The sequence below is a fragment of the Mesoplodon bidens genome, assembly GCF_964165515.1.
Source record: "Mesoplodon bidens genome assembly, contig: HAP1_SCAFFOLD_92, whole genome shotgun sequence".
Taxonomy (NCBI): domain Eukaryota; kingdom Metazoa; phylum Chordata; class Mammalia; order Artiodactyla; family Ziphiidae; genus Mesoplodon; species Mesoplodon bidens.
Window position 1 is genome coordinate 1,332,002 of NW_027672608.1, and position 14,403 is coordinate 1,346,404.

Below are 14,403 nucleotides of genomic sequence, written 5' to 3' on the forward strand. Positions count from 1 at the left end.
CCCTCCCTCCCTCCCTCCTGACTTTCTTTCTTTCTTTCTTTCTTTCTTTCTTTCTTTCTTTCCTTCTTCCCTCCGTCCCTCCCATCTTCCATTCACTCTTTCTTTTTCATTCCTTCTTCCCTCCCTCCCTCCTTTCTTTCTTTCTTTCTTTCCATCCTTCCTCCCTCCCTCCCTCCTTTCTTTCTTTCTTTCTTCCTTCCTTCCTTCTTTCCTTCCTTTTTTTCCTTCTTCCTTTCTTTCTCTCTCTCTTTCTTTCTTCAACTAATTCTTTCTTTCAAATTTTTCTCCCTTTTATTCTGAGCCGGGTAGATGAAAGGCTCTTGGTGCTGCATCCAGGAGTCAGTGCTGTGCCTCTGAAGTGGGAGAGCCAACTTCAGGACACAGATCCACAAGAGACCTCCCAGCTCCACATAATATCAAGTGGCAAAAATCTCCCAGAGATCTCCAACTCAACACCAGCACCCAGCTTCAGTCAATGACCAGCAAGCTACAGAGCGGGTCACCCTATGCCAAGCAACTAGCAAGACAGGAACACAACCCCACCCATTAGCAGGGAGGCTGCCTAAAAATATAATAAGGCCACAGGCACCCCAAAACTCACCACCAGATGTGGCCCAGTCCACCAGAAAGACAAGATCGAGCCTCAACCACCAGAACACAGGCACTAGTCCCCCCCACCAGGAAGCCTACACAACCAACTGAAACAACCTTAGCCACTGGGGACAGAAACCAAAAACTACGGGAACTACGAATCTGCAGCCTGCAAAAAGGAGACCCCAAACACAGTACGATAAGAAAAATGAGAAGACAGAAAAACACACAGCAGGTGAAAGAGCAAGATAAAAACCTACCAGACCTAACAAATGAAGAGGTAATAGGCAGTCTACCTGAAAAAGAATTCAGAATAATGATTGTAAAGATGATCCAAGATTCTATTTCCAAGATCCAAAATCTTGGAAATAGAATAGACAAAATGCAAGAAACAGTTAAAAAGGACCTAGAAGAACTAAAGATGAATCAAGCATCGATTAAAAACACAATAAATGAAATGAAAAATACTCTAGATGGGATCAATAGCAGAAAAACTGAGGCAGAAGAACGGATAAGTGAGGTGGAAGATAAAACAGTGGAAATAACTGCTGCAGAGCAAAATAAAGAAAAAAGAATGAAAAGAACAGAGGACAGTCTCAGAGACCTCTGGGACAACATTAAATGCACCAACATTCGAATTATAGGGGTTTCAGAAGAAGAAGAGAAAAAGAAAGGGACTGAGAAAATATTTGAAAAGATTATAGTTGAAAACTTCCCTAACATGGGAAAGGAAATAGTTAATCAAGTCCAGGAGGCACAGAGAGTCCCATACAGAATAAACCCAAGGAGAAATATGCCAAGACACATATTAATCAAAGTGTCAAAAATTAAACACAAAGAAATCATATTAAAAGCAGCAAGGGAATAAAAAAAATCAAATAACACACAAGGGTATCCCCATCAGGTTAACAACTGATCTCTCAGCAGAAACTCTACAACCCAGAAGGGAGCGGCAGAACATAATTAAAGTGTTGAAGGAGAAAAAGCTGCAACCAACATTACTCTACCCAGCAAAGATCTCATTTAGATTTGATGGAGAAATTGAAACCTTTACAGACAAGCAAAAGCTGAGAGAGTTCAGCACCACCAAACCAGCTTTACAACAAATGCTAAAGGATCTTCTCTAGGAAAGAAACACAACAGAAGTAAAAGACCTACAAAAACGAACCCAAAACAATTAAGGAAATGGGAATAGGAACATACATATCAATAATTACCTTAAATGTAAATGGACTAAATGCTCCCACCAAAAGACACAGATTGGCTGAATGGATACAAGAACAAGACCCATATATATGCTGTCTACAAGAGACCCACTTCAGACCTAGAGACACATACAGATTGAAAGTAAGGGGATGGAAAAAGATATTCCATGCAAATGGAAATCAAAAGAAAGCTGGAGTAGCAATTCTCATATCAGACAAAATAGACTTTAAAATAAAGACTATTAGAAGAGACAAAGAAATACTACATAATGATCAAGGGATCGATCCAAGAAGAAGATCTAACAATTGTAAATATTTATGCACCCAACATAGGAGCACCTCAATACATAAGGCAAATACTAACAGCCATAAAAGGGGAAATCGACAGTAACACATTCATAGTAGGGGACATTAACACCCCACTTTCACCAACGGACAGATCATCCAAACTGAAAATAAATAAGGAAACACAAGCTTTAAATGTTACATTAAACAAGATGGACTTAATTGATATTTATAGGACATTCCATCCAAAATCAACAGAATATACATTTTTCTCAACTGCTCATGGAACATTCTCCAGGATAGATCATATCTTGGTTCACAAATCAAGCCTTGGTAAATTTAAGAAAATTGAAATTGTATCAATTATGTGTTCCGACCACAATGCTATGAAACTAGACGTCAATTACAGGAAAAGATCTGTAAAAAATACAGACACATGGACGCTAAACAATACACAACTCAATAACGAAGTTATCACTGAAGAAATCAAAGAGGAAATCAAGAAATACCTAGAAACAAATGACAATGGAGACACGACGAGCCAAAACCTATGGGTCGCAGCAAAAGCAGTTCTAAGGGGGAAGTTTATAGCAATACAATCCCACCTTAAGAAACAGGAAACATCTCAAGTAAACAACCTGACCCTGCACCTAAAGCAATTAGAGAACGAAGAACAAAAAAACCCCAAAGTTAGCGGAAGGAAAGAAATCATAAAGATCAAATCAGAAATAAATGAAAAAGAAATGAAGGAAACAATAGCAAAGATCACTAAAACTAAAAGCTGGTTCTTTGAGAAGATAAAAAAAAATTGACAAACCATTAGCCAGACTCATCAAGAAAAAAAGGGAGAAGACACAAATCAATAGAATTAGAAATGAAAAAGGAGAATTAACAACTGACACTACAGAAATACAAAAGATCCTGAAAGATTGCTACAAGAAACTCTATGCCAGTAAAATGGACAACCTGGAAGAAATGGACAAATTCTTAGAAAATCACAACCTTCCGAGACTGAATCAGAAAGAAATAGAAAATATGAATAGACCAATCACAAGGACTGAAATTGAAACTGTGATTAAATATGTTTCAACAAACAAAAGCCCAGGACCAGATGGCTTCACAGGTGAATTCTATCAAACATTTAGAGAAGAGCTGTCACCTATCATTCTCAAACTCTTCCATAATATAGCAGTGGGAGGAACACACTCAAACTTATTCTATGAGGCCACCATCACCTTGATACCAAAACCAGGCAAGGCTATCACAAAGAAAGAGAACTGCAGGCCAATACCACTGATGAACATAGATGCAAAAATCCTCAATAAAATACTGGCAAACAGAATCCAACAGCACATTAAAAGGATCATACACCATGATCAAGTGGGTTTTATTCCAAGAATGCAAGGGTTCTTCAATATACGCAAATCAATCAATGTGACACACCATGTTAACAAATTGAAGAAGAAAAAACATATGATCATCTCAATAGATGCAGAGAAAGCTTTCGACAAAATTCAACACCCATTTATGATAAAAACCCTGCAGAAAGTAGGCATAGAGGGAACTTTCCTCAACATAATAAAGGCCATATATGACAAACCCACAGCCAACGTTGTTCTCAATGGTGAAAAACTGAAACCATTTCCACTAAGATCAGGAACAAGACAAGGCTGCCGACTCTCAAAACTCTTATACAAAATAGTTTTGGAAGTTTTAGCCACAGCAATCAGAGAAGTAAAGGAAATAAAAGGAATCCAAATTGGAAAAGAAGAAGTAAAGCTGTCACTGTTTGCAGATGACATGATACTATACATAGAGAATCCTAAAGATGCTATAAGAAAACTACGAGAGCTAATCAATGAATTTGGTAAAGTAGTAGGATACAAAATTAATGCACAGAAATCTCTGGCATTCCTGTACACTAATGATGAAAAATCTGAAAGTGATATGAAGAAAACACTCCCATTTACCACTGCAACAAAAAGAATAAAATATCTAGGAATCACCCTACCTATGGAGACAAAAGACCTGTATGCAGAAAATTATAAGACACTGATGAAAGAAATGAAAGATGATACAAATAGATGGAGAGATATACCATGCTCCTGGACTGGAAGAATCAATATTGTGAAAATGGCTTTACTACTGAAAGCAATCTACAGATTCAATGCAATCTCTATCAAACTACCACTGGCATTTTTCACAGAACTACAACAAAAAAATGCAAACTTTGTTTGGAGAAACAAAAGACACCTAATAGCCAAAGCAATCTTGAGAACAAAAATCGGAGCTGGAGGAATCATGCTCCCTGACTTCAGACTATATTACAAAGCTACAGTAATCAAGACAGTGTGGTACTGGCACAAAAACAGAAAGATACATCAATGGAACAGGATAGAAAGCCCAGAGATAAACCCATGCACATATGGTCAACTTATCTTTGATTAAGGAGGCAGGAATGTACAGTGGAGAAAGGACAGCCTCTTCAATAAGTGGTGCTGGGAAAACTGGACAGGTACATGTAAACGTATGAGATTAGATCATTCCCTAACACCATACAGTAAAATGAGCTCAAAATGGATTAAAAACCTAAATGTAAGGCCAGAAACTATCAAACTCTTAGGGGAAAACATAGGTAGAACATACTATGGCATAAATCACAGCAAGATCCTTTTGGACCCACCTCGTAGAGAAACGGAAGTAAAAACAAAGATAAACAAATGGGACCTAATGAAACTTCAAAGCTTTTGCACAGCAAAGGAAACCATAAACAAGACCAAAAGACAACCCTCAGAAAGGGAGAAAATATTTGCAAATGAAGCAACTGACAAAGGATTCATCTCCAAAATTTATAAGCAGCTGATGCAGATCAATAACAAAAAACAAACAACCCATCCAAATATGGGCAGAAGACCTAAATAGACATTTCTCCAAAGAAGATATACAGACTGCCAACAAACACATGAATGAATGCTCAACATCATTAATCATTAGAGAAATGCAAATCAAAACTACAATGAGATATCATCTCACACCAGTCAGAATGGCCCTCATCAAAACATCTAGAAACAATAAATGCTGCAGAGGGTGTGGAGAAGAGGGAACACTCTTGCACTGATGGTGGGAATGTGAATTGGTACAGCCACTATGGAGAACAGTATGGAGGTTCCTTAAAAAACTAAAAATAGAACTACCATATGACCCAGCAATCCCACTACTGGGCATATACCCTGAGAAAACCATAATTCAAAAAGAGACATGTACCGAAATATTCATTGCAGCTCTATTCACAATAGCCTGGAGAGGGAAACAACCTAACCGTCCATCATCGGATGAATGGATAAAGAAGATGTGGCACATATATACAATGGAATATTACTCAGCCATAAAAAGAAACGAAACTGAGCTATTTGTAATGAGGTGGATAGTCCTAGAGTCTGTCATACAGAGTGAAGTAAGTCAGAAAGAGAAAGACAAATACCGGATGCTAACACATATATATGGAATTTAAGAAAAAAAATGTCATGAAGAACCTAGGGGTAAAACAGGAATAAAGACACAGACCTACTTGAGAATGGACTTGAGGACATGGGTAGGGGGAAGGGTAAGCTCTGACAAAGCAAAAAAGAGGCATGGACATATATACAGTACCAAACATAAGGTAGATAGATAGTGGGAAGGAGCCCCAAAGCACAGGGAGATCGGCTTGGTGCTTTGTGACCGCCTGGAGGGGTGGGATGGAGAGGGTGGGAGGGAGGGAGACACAGGAGGAAAGGGATGTGGGAACAGATGTATATGTATAACTGATTCACTTTGTTATAAAGCAGAAACTAAAAAAAATTCTACAAATAAGAAATAACTCAAGGTAGGATAACCATTTTTTGCTTCAATGTAGTAAGAAAGCACCCCCCACCCCCACCCTGCTGCCCTAAGCAAATTCCTAAACCTACAAATACAGTAAACAGGCTGAATAGAATAACCGACCATTTCTGTTCCACTCTGCGACATTTGCCATAAACTCTCAATGAAATGTATCAGGTTCTGTATCATTTCCACATTTCACTTCATGTCCTCCTACCACAGAGTTTCACTCCTCTGCTCAAACTTCCAAACATTTTCACAGAGCAGCAAATTTCTAACTCTGATAAATCTGTTTATTAATTTCTGGAAAGTCACCCTACACTGCAAGCACAGTCCCTATCATTTGGAAACCACACGCCATGTCTCTGGGATATTATGCAAGAACACAAAAAAGCACAAAAAGGAAATGAAAAGTATTACTGTTTTTCTAAAAAGTTCTTAATGCTCTCCAGGGCAGGTTGAGCCCAGTTAGAAACCAGTGCGAACTGTGCAAAAGGGCAGAGCTGCAGGCTTTGCATGATGAGGCCTTCCGGATGCTGTTAGTGGATGACGAGAGTTCACAGGCCACACGTTTTCTTTTCCTTTCCGGTTCTTTCACTTCTGGGCTCTGTCACCAGCATTTTCTCACCCACATCCAAGAAGAATGTGCCAAGGAAGTCTGTCAGGCCTTTGCTCTTTCCCTCCAGGATATTCCCAGCCAACCGCCAACTCGGAATCGCCTCGTCCCTACCTCTCTGGCAGCCCTGGCAACAATCAGGAAGGTAACAGGCTGCACACAGTGAGTCTGGACTGGCCTGGGGGCAAGGGATCTGGGTTCCTGGTAACCACTAACTCACTTTCAGAAAGCAGTGTCAGGCCCTGTTATAAACTCTCTACAAGCTCATTCAATACTCGCACGATTCTATGAGTTAGGTACTATTAGAAACCCCACTTCACAGATGAAAAACTGAGGCACCGGGAGGATAAGTATGAGGACCTGGAGTTGGTAAGGGACAAATAATTGGTTTTTTGTTTTTTAATTTATTTATTTTATTTATTTTTGGCTGCATTGGGTCTTCATTGCTGCATGTGGGCTTTCTCTAGTTGCAGCGAGCGGGGGCTACTTTGCATTGTGGTGCACGGGCTTCTCTTTGAAGTGGCTTCTCTTGTTGCAAAGCATAGGCTCTAGGCGCACAGGCTTGAGTAGCTGTGGCACACGGGCTCAGTAGTTGTGGCTCGTGGGCTCTAGAGCACAGGCTCAGTAGTTGTGGTGCACGGGCTTAGTTGCTCCGTGGCATGTGGGATCTTCCTGGGCCAGGGATCGAACCTGTGTCCCCTGTATTGGCAAGCTGATTCCCAACCACTGTGAAGTCTGGGACAAAGAATTTGAATCAGGCAGTCTGGGCCCAAAATTCAAGTGCTTAATCAGTGAGCTGCACTGTCTGTTGGACCAGCTCAACAGATGAAAGAGACTTATGTGCTTGAAGTGGAGGCAAGCCTCTAGTCAAACTCAGGGTCTGTCCATAGACCCCGATTAGGACCACCTGGACATGTCTGGCCAGCTGTCCCCGGAGCCAGACTGAAGTGGTCATCTATTACTTATGTCTGCCCAGCTGCATCCCTTTTCTCTTTTTCTGGGAATAGCACCCTACGTTTTTTGAGGTAACGACCCTCCCCCACTCTCAGCCTACATGATTCTGGTAGTGTCAACCCTCCCCCACAATGGCCTCCCCCCAGGTCCAAGACCATTCACATGACCCACACCTGGCCAATCAATGTGTCCCATCCTCCAGGAACAGCAATTTGTACAGGGAGAGGCATCTGCCCCAAGACAGGCAAATCAGGGTCAATGCTGGGACTTCTTTCTTTAATCACAGTAAAATACAGATAAAATTTAAATACCATTTTCACCATTTAAAAGTGCAGAATTTCATGGCATTTAGTACCTTCACAATGTTGTATAACCATCGCCACTATCCATTTTTCACAACTTTTCCATCTTTCCAAACAGAAACTCTGTACCCAGCAACAATAACTCTCTGTATTCGTCTGCTTGGCCTGCCAAAACTAAGTACCATAGTTTGGGTGGCTTAAACAACAGAAATCTATTTTCTCACAATTCTGGAGGTTATAAGTCAGAGATCAAGGTGTCAGCAGGGTTGGTTTCTTCTGAGGCCTCTCTCCCTGGCTTCATGTCATCTTCCCTCTGTGTGTGTCTGTGTCCTAATCTCTTCTTATAAGGACACGAGTCATAGTGGATGAGGGTCCACCCTAATGGCCTCACTTTACCTTATTTACCTCTTTAAAGACCCTGTCTCAAATACAGTCACATTCTGAGGTACTAGGTGGGGGTTAAGACTTCAACATATGAATTTGGGGGGGATACAATTCAGCCCATAACACTCCCCATTCCATAATGCTGACACCTTTGAGAAAGGGGAGTGCTCTATCTGCTGGGGTTGCTGAGAAGGTCTGATATACTGCAGGGGCTGTTGGTGGCTACTTTCCCACCCCAAGGAGACAGTGTCTGAAAATGACTCAGGGAAAAGCTGAGAGGCAAAGGGAGACCCCTAAGCCCAGACATACTTGAAACTGGCTGTACCTTTGACCTCTCTATTCCAGTTGTGTAAGCTAATGAGTTTCCTTTTCGTTTGTTTATTTTATTAACGTAATTAAAAGACTTAGTTAACATAAGGAGCTTTTACACCAGAATGGCCCATATCTCCAGGATGTGCAGGATGTGCCCACTCGGCAGCTGTTTAAGCAGCAGAGTCAAATCCAAACCTCTCAGGCTCCAGGGTGCTGGCCCCAACCCGTCCCTTGGGATGCTCACATGTTCACAGCCCAGTGGGGACTGGGTCATGCCCGAGTCTCCCACAGAGCAGACTTCGGGGACACCCCCTGCAACATTCCAGAATTGTTGCTCTGGCGTGGTGCCCCAAACAGACTGAGGGCTCCTATCCTTTCAGCCCAGTGACCCAAAGCCCTGCAGCAGTGCCTGCTTCATGATGGGCTTCAGTACAGAGCATGAGGAAGGCAGGGAATGGGGCAAGACAACAGTTCTCCTTCTCTCCAACAGTTCCCTGAAGGACAGTCTGTAAGAACACAGGATGGGAAACAATTCAAAAGGCCTTGGGGTGGGGACTGGCAAGGTACCTCACAGGACAGCCCAACGGGATTTTGTCTTTTAACCCAAAACAACGTAACACCTGCTCTCTGATACATGGAATGATTCAGACCATCTCAGAGGGAAACTGCAAACCGAGAAAGCAACACCGAAACAACAACATATACCATTTGTGAAAAACCAGGAAGGGAGCTTCTCAATGAAATGTAATTAAATGACCTCAAAAAACCTCAAAAAACTGTCCTACACCATAGCCACCAGCCACACGTGGCAGTTTAAATTAAGATTAAACAATTTTTCTTTATTGAAGTGTAGTTGATTTACTAATTTGTGCCAATATCTGCTGTAGAGCAGAGTGAGTCAGTTATACAGCATACACTCTTTTTTATATTCTTTTCCATTATGGTCTATCACAGGATATTGAATATAGTTCCCTGTGCTACACATTAGGACCTTGTTGTTAATCAATTCTAAATTAAACAAAAATTTTAAATTCAGTTTGTCAGTTGCACTAGCCATGTTTCAGAGGCTTGGTAGCCCCACATGACTAGTAGTTGCTGCACGATTAGCAGAGAGATAGAATATTTCCATCATCACAGAAAGTTCTATTGGGAAGGACTCCTCAGAAGGACATCAGCAAATGTGTAAAGGGCCCCTGGAAAGAGGAGCAGGAGAACCGGGGAAGAGGAGGGGAGGGGAATTAGTTTTCACATGTAATCTTCTGTAGTACTTGAATCTTTCTTCACATATTATTTCCTATTCAAAAATAAACATTTTAAAACTTTAAACACATTTTAAAACAATAAGTACATAATTAATAAGAAAAGATGACGTTGGAATCCCCAGGGACATGGGTAACCCACACGAATCTACAGCCCTGAGTTCTCTGCTGAAGGAAGAGAAGTCTCTTTTGAGGCAGCTGTATGAGGAAGAGCAGCATGAGGGGCCTCCCAGGTGGCAGCTCCACACACGTGATTCAGACCTGGTGGTGTAGGAAGTTCCTATGTCCCCCAAATATTGATTATCACAGCAACCTTATAATTAGGGTGATTAGTGGTCCCATTTATTTTAGTTTCCTTAGGCTGCCACAACAAATGACCACAGCATAGGTGACTTAACATGACAGAAACCTATTGTCTCACAATTCTGGAGGCCAGAAGTCCAAAACCAAGATGTTGGCAGGGCTCGTTCCTTCTGAAAGCTCTTAAGGAGAATCCCTTCCATGCCCCTCTTCAGCTTCTGTGGCTGCCGGCAATCCTGGGTGTTATTAGATTTGTATATGCATCACCCTGTCCTCTGCCTCTTCCTTTCTATGGCTTTCTCCTCTGGGTGATTCTGTGTCTCAAATCTCTTACCTCTGACTCTTATAAGGACACTCATCATTGGATTTAGGGCCTACCCTAAACCCTGGATGATATCATCTCAAGATCCTTAAATTACTTATGTCTGCAGGGCTTCCCTGGTGGCGCAGTGGTTGAGAGTCTGCCTTCTGATGCAGGGGACGCAGGTTCGTGCGCTGGTCCGGGAAGATCCCACATGCCGTGTGGAGCGGCTGGACCCTTGAGCCATGGCCACTAAGCCTGCGTGTCTGGAGCCTGTGCTCCGCAACGGGAGAGGCCACAACAGTGAGAGGCCCACGTACCGCAAAAAAAAAAAAAAAAAGTCTGCAAAGACCCTATTTCCACAGAAGGCCACATTTACAAATACCAGGGGTTAGGACTGGGACATATCTTTTGGGGGGTGGGGAACACAATTCAACTCACTATACCGTTTTATAGACAAGGAGTTCAAGGTTCAAGGGCCTCTCACTTGCCTGAGGTCACAGGGCTAGTTCAGAGCACAGCTCTGCCAGTCCTCCCACCACTGACTCCAGCAAGAGAAGAATCTTGACCTTCCAGCCCGAAGCCTGCCCCTCCCTTCAGCCTCAGAGCTCCCCACACCCACTTCACAATGGGTAACACATACAGAAGAGCCGCCCCCTTCTTTGGCCTCGCTTATCTGTCTTGCTGCATCCTAGGATCTGACAAAAGATTACACTGTCCTCTGGGCCGTGGGAAGGAACTGGGCTAGGGGGATCTGCGGGTATCTCAGATGAGATGGGGTATCTCAAAAGAGGGTGGTCTGCATGTCCAGACTCCAAAAGTCTGCAGGGCAGATCAGAGCCAGGGAGAAAGGGAATGAGTTAAGGCTTCTGGTGTTGGAGAAAAAGCCCTCTGTGCTTTTTATGGCAGAGGAGAATGTGTCAGCCTATGGGGTTTTGCACTGACGAAGGGCTCTAGTCTAAAGTGCTCAAGTGAGTTCTCCAGCTCAAGGTGACAGGAGAGGAAGAGAAGATGTGGACATGGGTGTGCACTGGGGCCTGGCAGAGGCTGCTACACCCCCTGGGCCACACTGACCATACCTGCCAGGACAGCCTGATGACAGCCACAAGACCCTCGGACAACGACAGCACAGCACTGACTGATGGGCAGCCCCAGAGAGGACGGCAGGTCACCTTCCCTCCTCTCAGTGGAACTGAGGGTTTTGACCAGGCTTTTGGCTTCCATGGTCATCCCAGAGGCCTTCTTAACACCTCTCCTGGTGGGTCAAGAGACCTCGAGGGAAGATAGACACAAGACTATCTCCAGGTCCTGTGCTTTGTGTTTCCTCCACGACATCAAAAAGCCTACAGAGCCCACTCCAGTATTGGTATCATTTATTAAAACAAACAGTAAGTGCCTGACCAAGATTTGGACCTGGTCTGGGTTTATTCAGGAGCTCCATGTCCCATCACTGCCACCTCCTCCCTCTCCATCTATCATCTGTATTGGTGGTTTTCAAACTTTCAGTCAGCAACCCATAGCAAGGAACCCGTTTCACACTGTCATTTACAAATATAAATGGCTGACAGAAAAACTTCACTCCAATATTTTTTATTGTACTCTCTGCTAGTTCAAAATTTCAGAATGCTGGCTGCAACCCACATAACTGATTTCATGTCTCATAAAGGTATTGTGACTCCCCGGTTTCTTTGTTTGTTTGGCCACACCGCTCAGCTTGTGGGATCCTAGTTCCCCAACCACGGATTGAACCCAGGGCCTTGGCAGTGAGAGTGTAGAGTCCTAACCACTGGACTGCCAGGGAGTTCCCAGTGACTCCCAGTTTTAAAAACCCTCATCTACATAACTCATATGAATTTACAACCATTCAATACTGAGAAAGAAAGAACAGGGGAGAAGCAAGAAGAATTGTTTTATACATTTTGCAGATCAGCCAAAACTTCATTGGTGTAACTGAATTTTTCCCCCATTGAATTGCAATTTCTGACTTCCTGATCTGCTCATGATGTCATTATTTATCATGTCCTTTCCCCTCCTATTAAAACCTCAGAGTTCCTATGAAAGGCTAGCTCAATCTCGACTGTAAAATCCTATTCCACTGTGTCCCCACAGACTGAATTTTCACACTGTGGGTCCATCTTTGCACAAATCTCAGGGCATCTCCCAATCTGGAGATGTTAACCATCAGTAAGCTTGGTTTCTGGACCAGGTGAAGTGGTTTCAGAAATGACAGACAACCTGGCTAATGGAAGGCATGACAGCAAGGAACAGGGCCCCTGGGTTCAGCTCCCATGTTCTCTCACCTCGTCCGGCATGGTGGGTCATCTGGGAATTGTTACAATTTTCCACTCATTCACTGGTATTACATACTGTTCTATGAGAGGATAATTCTAACCCTGAAAACACTGGGGCTGAGACTACACCCCTAAATTCTCAGTCATAATATGTGCAAAGTTCCAGTGAGGACCACTGGAAGACCAATATGAATCAGGATTCAAGCCACATGGGTTAGGAACCAACAAATCCTCAATTCTAGTCACAGCTGTCCTGGTCTACACCATCAAAACCCAAGACACATGATTATTTGAACAAATCAGACCATGTTTCCTGCTCCTTTCCTCTACCTCCACCAAAGAAATGAAAAGCAAAAAAAACTATATTTGCCGGATTATTCCTCTACCCACCACCCCTCACGTTCGAAACAGAGCTAGGGTCACAATGTTAACACTGTTTGGATGGTTCATGTCTGTTTCTCCATCTTTAAAAGGGGATGGCTGCTACTTTCCTAGCATCTAAGAATTTATTGTAAGTCATCCCGAAGAATTTCTTAGGTCCTCCACCAATACCATCAGCCTCATCAAACCAAGTCAGTTAATTTTGCCAGAATCTTTAACAACACACCTACCAGGGAAGATGATGTAGGAAGAAAGGCTCCAGGACAGTCCACAAGGTACCACAGACAGCCTGAAACCCATGGTGATTCTCTTGACCATGGCCTTGGCAGTTTCGCGTAGACAGGAGAGAGAAGACCAGGCCTATGGAAGTCAGGAGCCAGCAACGATCGAACATCCACTTACCTGGGGGACAGACACAGTCCGTCGGTGCTTCTCGAACTGTCCGGAGCTTGACTGGTCCCTCCATCTTCTGAACCAGGAAGAAAAGGGGGGAAAAATAAGGATGAGTTTTGGTGTGGAGAGGGGTAGAAGTGGAAAAACAGCAAAAAACAACATATTTGAAAGATCTACAGTGGTGGTGTTGGTGCTTTCAAGAACAGTTTTGTAAAGGTCATTAAATCCTACAGGCAGTTTTAGAATGCAAGGAGAAACAGAAATAAACATTAAGCAATTACTTGGGAGTCCCTGAATAGAAGATGACAGGTTTCTGCTTTGTTAACAACAATTTCAAGTACAAATCCAGGAATGACAAAGGGACCCGGTAGTCCCTGGCGTGAAGATAGGAGGGCAGAGTAGAGAGAGGCCAGATAGGGCCAATCAAAACTTGCTCTTGGGCTTCCCTGGTGGAGCAGTGGTTTAGAGTCCGCCTGCCGATGCAGGAGACACGGGTTCGTGCCCCAGTCTGGGAAGATCCCACATGCCTGGGAGCGGCTAGGCCTGTGAGCCATGGCTGCTGAGCCTGCGCATCCGGAGCCTGTGCTCTGCAATGGGAGAGGCCACAACAGTGAGAGGCCCGCATACCACACACACACAGAAAAAAACCTGCTCTTAAACATCTTTCCCTGCCCCTGAGACCAACCCTATTCAACCCCAGGAAGCCCCAGAGGCCCCTTGGCTGCAGCCCCACCCAGCCCACTGGCTTCAGACCCAATGGCCCAGGGCTAATCCACCCTGATGACAGTTTCCTTTCTTCTTACCAGTGGGGATCCTTGGCCTAGAAAATTTAGATCAGTACAATTTAACAAGAATCTCTACACACGCCCAGCCCTGTGCTAGATTTGGGTGAAGGGAAAAGAACTACCACAGAAATGTAGTCAAAAGTCACAACTCTGCTATTATGACAACTCACAGTACAGCCCTGG

The 14,403-nt window shown here is 43.3% G+C and overlaps 1 protein-coding gene across 1 annotated transcript in view; it reads right to left on the reverse strand.

Annotated features, from left to right (window-relative positions):
* The window catches only part of LOC308609906 (dual specificity protein kinase CLK4-like), a 287,013-nt gene extending 273,358 nt beyond the window's left edge, over positions 1-13,655 (reverse strand). Inside the window, exon 1 of the mRNA XM_081259180.1 lies at positions 13,445-13,655. Coding sequence (XP_081115306.1) covers positions 13,445-13,597 — 153 coding nt within the window. The 5' untranslated portion in view covers positions 13,598-13,655. The remainder of the gene's footprint in view (positions 1-13,444) is intronic.
* Between the last annotated feature and the right edge of the window lie 748 nt (positions 13,656-14,403).